Raw genomic sequence first — 12,882 nt, forward strand, 5'->3', positions numbered from 1 at the left:
TCCCGTGTCTAATAGGAGAGAGGTGGTGTTCGGAGCGATTTGACAGCTGACCTCATCAGCTGTTCACAGCCTTGCCTCTGTGGCCTGACTGAACTAACGCTGCGCTCGATGTCTTTGATTAAAAAGCCTTTATCTACCATCACAGCATCGCCCTCTTCAAGAAGATTAAAAATGCCAGATGACTTGGTGATCTCTTTATCAGAGATGCTTCCTGTTTAAAGACTGCTCATGCTCCCATGAAATTCCAACCAGAGATTTGAGTTTAGTTGTGCCTTTGTAGTGTGAGTAAGTCTCAGAGTTCAGTATCTTGGAGCTGGCACATTGGAATCGAAGTACAATCCAGGATGACTCTGGTTTTGGGGTAGACAGCTTTAAAATACTCTGGCATAAGTTCATCAACTGAAGATCTACTTGGCCATAAAGGCAGACACCCTAGCATGAAGTACAAATAATTTGCCCGGGTTACACAAATTTGACTGACTGTACTTTGTGATGCATTGAAACGCAGAGCAAGGTCTTGTTCAAGAAAAGCTGATTAAACTGGGAGAGATGTTGTGTCTGGCATCCAACCCTCAGTGTGTGTTGGTTTCATTAATTCTTTGCTTTTGAGCCCATGAGGCCATGCTCTGTGCTGTGGGCTGTAGAGACAAGAAAATGGCTCTTAAAATGTCATAATCAGGGAAATTTTGGATTACCCATATTGTTCTGAATGCCAAATGATGGCTTCTGAGACGAGAAATCTCCTCCTGTGCAGCCACAAGCTTCTCCTCAGTAGTCATGGGCTCTACACAACAGTCATGATCAGTGTTTGGCATTGCTATGACATGACTAGATTGAGAGTGTATGGGACATGTACATTTTCTTACAATTAATCCACAAGTTTTGACACATATCTGTCTTCTTGAACTGGCTTACGATTCTTAACATGTTTTGTTTATTTCATGTAATTGTCTGAAATGGTGCTTACGATCTAGCTGTAACCTCTTATCACAAGTATTTTAAACGATATAACTTCATTTGAAGAATATATCTTTTTCACTTACAATTGCAAGGCTTTCCTTTCGTAAGGCCGTTGAGTCCAGGTGAACACTGAGGGAACTGAACCTTCCTTGAGCTTCCTGATTCCAGTCGATGTTCTTGAAAAACATTCCGGAGAGAAATGTTTCGAGCACAGTCTTGTGTTCTTTGTAATATGGGCAAAACTGAGATTTGACCTTAGTTGTTGTTGTAAAACATTATATTTTAGCTCTGTTTAAGCATTTAAAGGAAAACTAGTTAAAAAGGTTTGTCAAGACAAACTTAAAATTAGTTTGAGAAAGCCAAGTGACTAGCATGTCATTAGCATGATTAGCAAAATACTAGCATGCTATTAGCAACTCTATTCGGTTGTTAAGTGATGACGTAAGAAGCGCTGTTTCCGGGTCCAAGCCTCAACTCGCTTCACTTGAGAATAACCTCAGCTTCCGTTTATGAGCACTGTTTATTCATATTAATCATTTAAGCTAAATGCTTTCAAACTTACGGTATACACTACAATATCCGTGCTCACAGCGTCCCAAACACAAATAATTTTTATATATATTTTTTAATATTTATATTTTCATTGTCTGCCTATCTGGGACTTCGGTATGGAGTTAAAGGTTAAGATTATAACTTTTTCGCTAGTATTCTATCACATTGTGAGTTTATATTAGCACCGTTTGTTGTTTTCTCGTGGTAACTGATAGAGCGTTTGGACACGGAAGCTCTGCTATGTGACGTCAGACTAAACAAGCGAATAGCGTGATTAGCAAGTTATTAGCATGTTGCAAGCACATTTCTAACATGATTAGCATGTTACTAGCATGTCATTAGCATAATTAGCAAGTTACTATCATGTTGCTAGCATTTCTCTAGCATGTTTAACATGCAGGGGTGGTGTTAGCGCAGTGGATAAGGCACATGCCTTTGGCGTGAGAGACACGGATTCAAATACACTGTGAGACACCAATGTGTTCCTGAGATAGACCCCTATTTTTTCAAGAGGCGTATATATATAGCAATTGTAAGTCGCTCTGGATAAAAGCGTCAGCTAAATGAATAATTGTAAACTAGCATGTTGTTAACATGTTTCTAACATGATTAACATTTTGCTAGCATGTTTCTTACGTGATTAACATGTTTCTAGCAATTAACTAGCATGTTGTAAGTATGTTTCTAGAATGATAAGCTTGCGACTAGCATGTCACTAACATGTTTCAAGTATGATTAGCATGTCACTAGCATTTCTCTAACATGATTAACAAGTTACTAGCATGTCACTAGCATGTTTTGTAGCATGATTAGCATGTCACTAGCATGTTTTAGCATAATTAGCATGTCGTTAGCATGTTTCTAGCATGATTAGCAAGTGACTAGCATGTAGAGCTGTAATCGGGCCTTAAAAGTTAGGCCCGACAGGACCCGAGCCCGACAGGTTTCGGCCCGAGCCCGACAAGTACATTTTGATTGACAGCTTTTTTAAAGCCCGAACCCGTTTACAGCCCGACATTATTCAAATGTGCGCACGCACACAGCTCTTTTGCCTTTTGTCAACAATGAGTAATTTTATTCATGTTTTAACATAATTTGCTCATAACTAACGTAGACTAGACCACTTGGAAGTAGGAATAAAGAAATTAAATAAGTCCTCTGTGACATCGTAACATCTCAGCATTCTAGACATAGACTCATTTAACCTATAAATAGACCAACGCACCAATAAATCGAGTCATTTAAAAAAAAAATAATTAAGATAAATTTTAAATTAAGATGGGTATTTGGCAATAACGAAATTAAGATAAAGGCTTCGCCAGATTTGCTTTATTTAATAAAATAATGCCAACATTAGCGTAAATACTCTGTCAACATTATGCATTTAAGACTCAATGAATATTTAGTTATTTGAAAAACCTTAACTCACAGAGATTAGGCTAAGTCTACATGTTTTTGTGGAGGAAAATGATTGAATCCACTGTAGATGTCTTCAGTGCGTTCCTGCGCTCACTGATGGTGCGTCATTATTCACTCATTATTCTCATTATAAGCATGGTCAAAACTTTTCCACACCTCAGAGTTTGCTTTAGTTGCTGGTGCAACCAAAACGTAATCACCAGAGGCAAGCCTCCGTTACACCTGCTCAGCATTCATTTTCGCATCTTTTTCGCGCTAATCGAAACGCATCACATGGCCGCTCGTTTACCTCGCAAACCGGAGCGCAAGCCCGAGCCCGGCCCGAGCCCGCGTAAGATGATAGAAATTAAGCCCGAACCCGACCGAACCCGTCGGGTCCTGACGGGTCCCATCGGGTTCGGGCAAAGATCTCTACTAGCATGTCTCTAGCATTTTTCTAGCATGATTAGCATGTCACTAGTATGTTTATAGCACAATTAATATTGCCGTTAGCATGTTACTAGCGTGATTAGCAATTGACTAGCATGTAGCAAGTATGATTAGCAAGTTATTAGAATCTTTCTAACATGATTAGCATGTTACTAGCATGTCACCAGCATGTTTTCTAGCATTATTTTCTATCATGAAAGTCTAGCATGATTTAACATGTCACTAGCATGTTTCTAACATGATTAACATGACGCTAGCATGTATCTAGCATGATTAACATGTCAATAGCTTGTTTCTAGTATAATTAGCAAGTGACTAGTGTGTTGTTAACATGTTTCTAACATGATTAGCATGTTACTAGCATGTCACTGGCATGTTTCTAGCATGATAAGCATATCAATAACATGTTTCTAGCATGATTAACATGTCAGTAGCCTGTTTCTAGTATGATTAACAAGTTGAAGGCATGTTGCTTGCATGTTTTAGCATGATTTGCAAGTTACTAGCATGTTGCATGCATGTTTCTAGCATGATTCCATGTCACTAACATGTCTCTAGCATGATCCGCATGCCACTAGCATTTCACTATCATATTTCTAGCGTGATTAGCATTTTGCTAGCATTTTTTTGCATAATTAACAAGTTACTAGCATGTAGTTAAAATGTTTCTAGTATGATTAGCATGCGACTACCATGTCACTAGCAAGTTACTAGCATGTCGCTAGCATTTTTTGTAGCATGATTAGCATGTCACTAGCATGTTTTAGCATAATAAGCATGTCGTTAGCATGTTTCTAGCATGATTAGCAAGTGACTAGCATGTCTCTAGCATTTTTCTAGCATGATTAGCATGTCACTAGTATGTTTATAGCACATTAACATTTCTAGCATGATTAGCAAAGTGACTAGCATGTAGCTAGTATGATTAGCAAATTATTAGAATCTTTCTAACATGATTAGCATGTTACTAGCATGTCATCAGCATGTTTTCTAGCATTATTTTCTATCATGAAAGTCTAGCATGATTAACATGTCACTAGCATGTTTCTAACATGATTAACATGACGCTAGCATGTATCTAGCATGATTAACATGTCAATAGCATGTTTCTAGTAGAATTAGCAAGTGACTAGTGTGTTGTTAACATGTTTCTAACATGATTAGCATGTTACTAGCATGTCATCAGCATGTTTTCTAGCATTATTTTCTATCATGAAAGTCTAGCATGATTAACATGTCACTAGCATGTTTCTAGCATGATTAACATGATGCTAGCATTTATCTAGCATGATTAACATATAAATAGCATGTTTCTTGCATAATTAGCAAGTGACTAGTGTGTTTTTAGCATGTTTCTAACATGATTAGCATGTTACTAGCATGTCAATAACATGTTTCTAGCATGATTAACATGTCAGTAGCATGTTTCTAGCATGATTAACAAGTTACAAGCATGTTGCTTGCACGTTTTACCATGATTTGCACGTTACTAGCATGTTGCATGCATGTTTCTAGCATGACTCCATGTCAATAACATGTCTCTAGTATGATTCGTATGCGACTAGAATTTCACTATCATATTTCTAGCGTGATTAGCATTTTGCTAGCATGTTTCTAGCATAATTAGCAAGTGACTAGTGTGTTTTTAGCATGTTTCTAACATGATTAGCATGTTACTAACATGTCACTGGCATGTTTCTAGCATGATAAGCATGTCAATAACATGTTTCTAGCATGATTAACATGTCAGTAGCATGTTTCTAGCATGATTAACAAGTTACAAGCATGTTGCTTGCACGTTTTACCATGATTTGCACGTTACTAGCATGTTGCATGCATGTTTCTAGCATGACTCCATGTCAATAACATGTCTCTAGTATGATTCGTATGCGACTAGAATTTCACCATCATATTTCAAGCGTGATTAGCATTTTGCTAGCATTTTTTTTGCATAATTAGCAAGTTACTAGCATGGTGTTAAAATGTCTCCAGTATGATTAACATGTGACTACCATGTAACTAGCATGTTTCTAGCATGATAAACATGTCGCTAGCATGTTTTCTAGCAAGATTAGCATGTCACTAGTATGTCCCTAACATAATTAACAAGTGACTAGCATGTCGCTAATATGATTAGCATGTCGCTAATATGATTAGCATGTTTCTAGCATGATTAACAAGTGATTAGCAAGTGACTAGCATGATTAGTAAGTTACTAGCATGTCGCTAACATGTTTCTGGCATGATTAGTTTATCCACCATGTGGGTAACCACCAAGGGGTTTTCCCATACCGGTGACGTCACCACAGCATCGACGTGACCTATGAAAGGGAACTACAACCATTTCAATTAACTGAATAAAGGCGGTAGTTTAGTAGCAATATTTTAAGAGTAAAACATTTATTTGAATTTAGTTATTTCATCGTCTTAGATTACTCTCAGAATCTTCGTATTTTTATTTAGAAAGAAATAAACAGCGTAGAAATGTTATACAATTATTCAATGCAGGAATGGATGAAGGATTGCAGTTGCAGTTGGTATAGTCAATGGATATACCAACTGCAATGATAGGACATCAACTATTGCCATTCTTGAAGAAATTTTATTTGAGGTGAGCGATGTGTATGAATCAGTAAGTGCACTTGAACTAAAGTTCCTCAATGCCCACTAGAGGGGACCATTTACCAACATTACAGTCAGAAGACGAGCAGAAACTTTTGTAGGAAGGCATTTGCAAAAATAAAACGTTTAGAACTCAAGTTCATTAATACAGTGCCCTTAAAGTGACTTGTTCAGTTTACTTAGTTTTGTCGTGACCACGTTCCCACAAATTTCTGGGAACGTCATATTAACTCGTGGGAACGTCATATTATGTCGTGGCCACGAGATCATTTTGTCGAGGTAACGACATCCTTATGTCGTGGCCTCAAGATGCTATGTTGAGGGAACAACATCCATTTGTCCAGGCCACGACTTCTTATGTTGAGGGAAAGATATGTTTTTCTCGTGGCCACAAGTTTAATGCGTAAACAAACCTTCGTGACCATAGCAACCCAGGATTATCAGAAATGGATTCATTTATATTTTATTTTGATTTAAGAAATTATTATATTATTTATACATATAAAATGTATGCATTTATGACATTTTATGTTAATGTCGAGCATTTACAGTATGCTATTATTTACAAAAGTATTCAGAATGTTAAATAAAGAGATCGAAATTGAAGCAAAAAAATGTTATATAAACAAAATAAAAAATAATATTACCAATAATATAAGGCTAATAATAATAATAATGTACACATATTGCGTGGGAAGTACTATCAGTTAATGGACTTACAAGACTGTATGGATAAAAGTTTTTATATTATGCACGTCATATTTATGTATGATAAACTTCATTTGAATGCTTGACTATCGCATGTAATACAGCCCGGTAGCCAGAGCATATGGTTAAAATAATAATTACTTAAATCAAAATAAAATATGAATGAATCCATTTCTGATAATCCTGGGGTGCTATGGTCCCGCAGGTTTGTTTACGCATTAAACTCGTGGCCACGAGAAAAACATATCGTTCCCTCAACATAAGAAGTCGTGGCCACGAGAAATGGATGTCGTTACCTCGACAAAATGATCTCGTGGCCACGACATAATATGACGTTCCCACAAATTAATATCCCACGACAAAACTAAGTAAACCGAACAGGTTACTTTACGGGCACCGTACATTAATGTTGCACTGTGCATGTCTATTTTCCAGTCTATCTTCATATTTGGACACAGATTGCAGAGAGAGAGCGAGAGAGAGGACGAAAGAACACAGGCTACTGTACATGAAATTTGCTGCACATTATATTAAAATATAGCATTTATTTTCTTCAACAAAAAAAAAAACATTCAGCAAAATACATTCATGAGTTCAAACTTGTGCAAGGTAAGTTTCAGTTTTACTAACATTGTCTAAGTCAAATATATTTATTTTTACAAACACCATCAAAAGTATTTACTGTTTTGTAGCTACTATGTACATTTCAGTTCGTGTGGCGTCCGACTTTAAGTTTCTCTTTCTATATATGTGTCTGGGAGTGTCTGTTGTGCGCAGTGTTTGTCAGTGATCACCGGTTCAAAATTGAAGATTTCATTGTGGCCTTTGTCCACATTGTTATGGTGCTTTTTACTAATCCGTGTCATTATGCAGTGAGCGAGACAGACCAGTAAAAGAATACAAAAAACAATGCAAACCATTATTCCTAAAAGACTGCCAGGTGAGATGGACACTGGCTTGTCTGTTGGAGATCTGCTCGTAGGAGTAAACACATCAAAAGGCGTTGAGCTGCCTGAACCCTCAAAGTCTTCTCCAATACATTTGGTGTTGTCTATAAGCACGTATCCTTCATTGCAAGAACATCTAAAACTTCCAGGTGTATTTAAACATGAATGATCACAGTAATCACTATCACATTCATCTATGTCAACGCAATATTGTTCTTCAAGTACGAAACCATTGGGGCAGTTGCACTGAGCGTTGTTGTTGGGATCACAGTCACCTGGGCAGGTGTATTCCTCACAGTGCATTTCACATTTGTGCATGTCCTCCATCGACTGAATATATCCCTGAAAGCACACACAGTGGTAGCCACCTTCGGTGTTAATACAGTCGTGCTCGCACGGCGCGGAGTTGCATTCGTCTTCATCAACACAAATGCCACCCTCAATGTGAAAGCCTGGTTTGCATTTTTCACAAGACTTGCCATCTGCACCTAGTTGAAACCCCGGGCGACACGCGCACACTAATGCATCGCCGGCTCGCGTGCATTTGTGTTCACATTCAGCGCAAGGGTCCTGTTTGTTGCACGTGACTCCGTTGGTGTCGAGTTCAAATCCCGGCTGACAGATGCATGCATTGCTTTTCCCTTTCTGGATGCACTTATAATCGCATCCACCACCAAAAACTTCACAACTCCAGGGTGCTTGAAGCCACTCGCCTTCGAAGCAAATGTGTCTCGTTCTCAACGGCTGCAATGTCCCATTAGTGAGTTGAGGAATCTCTTTGAGTTTTTCATTTGCTGTGAATCCGAAACTAGTTTGATATGAGACGGGTGCATCGCTGCTAAGCGGCGGGCAGTAACCAGGGTTGTCATATTCGCACAAATACCCCTCGATTGTGTCATTGCATGCTCTTTCGGTCCATTTGAAGTCTTTTTGAGAAACAGAAACACATAGTGGAGAACAAACACTCACGTTGCTCTTCCAGTTGATGTACTGGGTTTTGTTGTCTTCAGTAACCCATCTGTATCCCTTTAACCCCTCGGTTGAGTTTGAACACTGTTTTGCAGCGTATTTCAGCCCGAGCCAAAAGTCTCCAGGAGCGCCGTTTAACAAACCACCGAGAACATCGGCCGCTTTCTCGGTTCGCACGGTCATCAGATGTCCTCCTTTCTCCCGACACACGAGCTGGGCAGCGTCAAAACTCGCTCTGTCTACGTGGAAGACGAAGCATTTTCCATCCACACAAAAGCCGTCACTGATGTTTTCCCCGCTAACTCTCAGCACCACGAGCGCCAGCGCTATTATGATGTCTCTCATCTCTGCTTGCGCGTTATGTAACGGTTCGGAGATACTGAAGATACGGAAGATCTTATCAGCGTGTTGACCGCACGTTCATGAGTTCGAGCTGTGCCTTGCAGCATTTATATCGACATTCAAGACTCCAGACGATTAGTAAGTTCGTGTTCAGGCAGAAACCGCATGAGACGCACACTTCACTCCCTCTCCTCTCCTCTCCCCAACCCTGCTGACACGTGATATTCAATTCCGAACGAGTTACCTCAAATAGATGTTTCCTTTTCGCTTAACTATGTTTCGGTAAAGCTATCCCCCTCCTAAAATAGATAGATAGATAGATAGATAGATAGATAGATAGATAGATAGATAGATAGATAGATAGATATCAAATACATTTTGCCCATTTTTTATTTTTTTTTAAGTATTTTCACTCAGAATTGCTAAATTTCACAAATGATACAAAGAAACCGCAAGAAACATAAATATCACATTTTGAAATAGTATTTTCTTATAAAATATACTACAGCACTAATCTTTATTTATATCTTTTTAACAGTGCATATTTGGATTTAAATTTTGTTTGATTTTTTTTGTATTTATTTAACTTTTTAATAACACTGAATGTATTCCATTAATATAAACATACTGTTACAATGTACATAATCTATTATATGAAGCACTTAAATTGCGTGTGAAATGTTATATAAATAACTTTTCCTAAATATACACACTCAAATGTTTGGTCTGATAACTTAAATGGCACTTGCTTTGATTTTATTAATCAATGCGCTAATGCAAAGCTTTATTTTTTTTTATTTTTTTTTATGTGGTAACAGTTTTTGGTGCCACTTAACCCTTTCATTTAACTGTAATAATGCTAATAATGTTTTTTTTATTACTTTTATTATTTTATTTGAAGTACAATTGGATTTACTTGCATGTTTTGTAATATGAGTCATCATTACAGTTGTGTAATTTGGGGTTTGTATTTATTATGATGCGTGTAACAGTATTAATAAAACACCAGCATGATGAATTAAATACACATATGTATAGATTTAGACACTTTTCAGCTTTTTCCAACTGGACAAGGAGTTGAAATGGCCATTAATGTAATGGTTGTTTAATTGTTCACCAATATCCTTGTTTCCATGACTTCAGTGAACAATGGGTGGATAGCAGTGCCATTAACTAATGGAATATATTTTGATTTTGATAGCGCTGAAGGTTTTGTGGGTGTGTGCATGATGACTGGGAGTAACTTCTGGATTGACGTTAATCAAAGAAAAAAAGAGCAACCCAGCCTGACTTTCTCTTCATTTCATGTCATGCTCTGTGTCACAGCTCAAACAGGATACTTAGGAAGTTTTCATAGATACCGGTCTGTATTTCCCCCTCCAGAGCAGTCCATGAAAGGAAATTGTAAAAAGACTGGGATTGTTTTATTAGTGACAAAGAATGAAAACACAACATAAATCAGGCAGAAAATGGGCGTTATGGCAAAACGAAGAGGCCCCAGAGCCCCCAGAGCCTCATTATTAAATCCCATGCAATAACTATGATTTTGATTAAAGACATTTCTGTATTTTGTCTGACTGTTAACCATTTGATTTCCCAATTAAGTGATTTTCACAAGATGTTCCTATTCATATTTTGGCGACCCTCTTGTGGCAGGAAATTGGAGAGAACTGCCGGAGATGGTCATTTATTCCATCACCCTCTTTCTATTTTTAATCAGTGAGTTATATGCATTTAAACACCACTCACATCATCAAAATGTAACCATCTCATCTCATTTAGAAATGGTTCCCAAACGTGCATTAGTAAGTAATATGAATCCTGTCATAGCATGCTTTGTTGCTTTCTGTCCAGCCATATCCTAAGGACGAAAGGAAGGATGTTTTTCTTTTCTTTTTAATGGAGTAGTAAAACCTTTTGCACCTAGAAAGAAGCAGTCGAAGGGCTCCAAGAATGTATTATATACAACATCCAGATGAAACAATATGAGAATTATTTGATAATGTTAATTTTAGCTCCACAGGTAAAAGTTATTTGATGTGCCAGGAAAAGATAGACTTGAATTATCACAGAAAATATTAGATTAGGTGCTTAAACTTAATTTACTTAATGCATTTAAGGCTTAAATTTGACCTGTAGATGTTTGTGGACATTCACTTAACTCCAGGTCTGTTCAGTACGAGCTTCAACAATCCCTTTAAGAAAAGCATCTACTTAATCACAAGAAACCAAGCACCCAGCTTCACCAGTTAACTTACCACTGTGTTCTTTTTAAATAAACAGCAGTGTGCACATCTTTGTACATTTGTGTAATGTGAAATATGAAGAAAACCCCCCAGGAATTTAATGGTTGAAGCCAATTACTATTTTCATGAATTCATATAGCAGATGCTTTTATCCAAAGACTGCTTTTGACTACTCTCTTGAGACAAAAGCTCACACCCTTGAAGCTCTGCTTCAAAACCTGCCTACGTAAGCAACAATCGCTCTCAATGCAAACGTTGTTCTGAAAGGTATGCAACTCTTAAAATACCTATTTTAGTGAATTTGCATGTTAGGCAGCTTCAGGTGCACCGAAAATGCAGTGCAACAAAGAAAGAAAAATGTTGATTTTAAATACACTTATAGATCATTCAAAGTTATGCATTGATAAGACATTTATTTACTCTGATTCATTTAGTGTTATGCATATGAGTATACCCTCTCACATCTTCTCTGTGGAAATCAAATCCAGACTAAGTTTTATTTTCTTGTATTTTTCATGCATCTTTGACTATACAGTATTTGTGGAATGATAGTTATGAAAAGATGGATGCTTGAAATGCTACTTTTTATTAAAACCTGTTTCTGTTTATATTTCTAGGTATCTTTTATTTATTTGGCAAGGTTTTAAGGAAAGACATTTGAGCTCAAAACTGTTTCAGGAAATGACTGATCCTTGATTGTTAGTGCCATCATTGGTGGACAGGGAGTAAATGAATGGGACAAGCATGAAAATTTAATTTGACCAAGGTTTGAGAATCTGTGAAAAGTCACAGTAATATGTTGAAGCAGGTTTCGATTTGTTGGATTTACTGTCTGGCCCCAAACTATTTCTCTGTGACTTTTTGTTCTGCAGTATTAGGTCTATGAGGTGAAACTATGCAGTAAACACAGGCATCCTATACATGAAGACAGCTAGAGCGGCGTAATTCACTCTGAATGCCAAACTTCAGCAGGTTATTGCTCACTCTGACGTGTAACACATTCTTCTGCGATCATGTCTTTTTGCATTAAATGATGGATTGGAGGGATTTTAATTTTTATGACAGCATAAGATAACACAAAATGAATCTCTCTAAGCTGGTTTATTGCTATCATTTGTTATGCACTGTAGTTTCTTAGCAGTGGTGATGTTTTCGTGATCATCTCTTGATCATGTGCCAGTTTCAAGCTCAGTAAGTAATATGCCGTAACTTTTTTTTACACTCTGTATCTTGCCGTCATTGCAAAATGTAATTTATAAGGTGATATAATCCTGCAGAAGGGAGTGAAAGGATGGTATGAAACATACAAGAACATAAAAGAGTTTAACATTTTCTGATGAAAGTGTGTTTTCCTACAGTATGCACGCTCAGAAAAAAGGTAAAAAGTTGAGATTGGGATGGAACCAGTTTTTTTTTTAAGGTACTAAAATGTAACATTTAAGTGCTACTATGTATTTTTATGATACTAATGTGCACTCTTCAGGGGTAAATAAGTTACAAAAGAGTAAATCTTTCTGAAAGTAGGTGTTTTGATTAGTTGCTTACTCTCTTAAAAAGGACGTTTTTATTATTATTATTATTTTTTTTTTTTTTTTTGGCATCGATGGTTCTTTGAAGGACCTTTAACATCCATGGAATCTTTGCATTCCACAAATGTTTTTTTATAGCGCACACTGCTCTTAAAACAC

General features: G+C 37.2%; 1 protein-coding gene and 1 long non-coding RNA gene across 2 annotated transcripts; both read right to left on the reverse strand.

Annotated features, from left to right (window-relative positions):
• Window positions 1-1,336, reverse strand: LOC127984060 (uncharacterized). Its single transcript, XR_008160538.1, has 3 exons — window positions 1,044-1,336; window positions 696-784; window positions 1-638 (listed from the first exon to the last, which is right to left on the reverse strand). It is a non-coding gene; the product is annotated as an uncharacterized LOC127984060 (long non-coding RNA).
• Window positions 1,337-7,215: 5,879 nt separating this feature from the next.
• thbd (thrombomodulin) lies at window positions 7,216-9,155 on the reverse strand. Its single transcript, XM_052586531.1, has one exon. It carries the CDS (start codon window positions 8,949-8,951, stop codon window positions 7,419-7,421), a length of 1,533 nt encoding a protein of 510 aa, XP_052442491.1. The 5' UTR covers window positions 8,952-9,155; the 3' UTR covers window positions 7,216-7,418.
• Window positions 9,156-12,882: the final 3,727 nt, after the last annotated feature.

Source organism: Carassius gibelio, chromosome B20 (genome assembly GCF_023724105.1).
Source record: "Carassius gibelio isolate Cgi1373 ecotype wild population from Czech Republic chromosome B20, carGib1.2-hapl.c, whole genome shotgun sequence".
NCBI classification, from domain to species: domain Eukaryota; kingdom Metazoa; phylum Chordata; class Actinopteri; order Cypriniformes; family Cyprinidae; genus Carassius; species Carassius gibelio.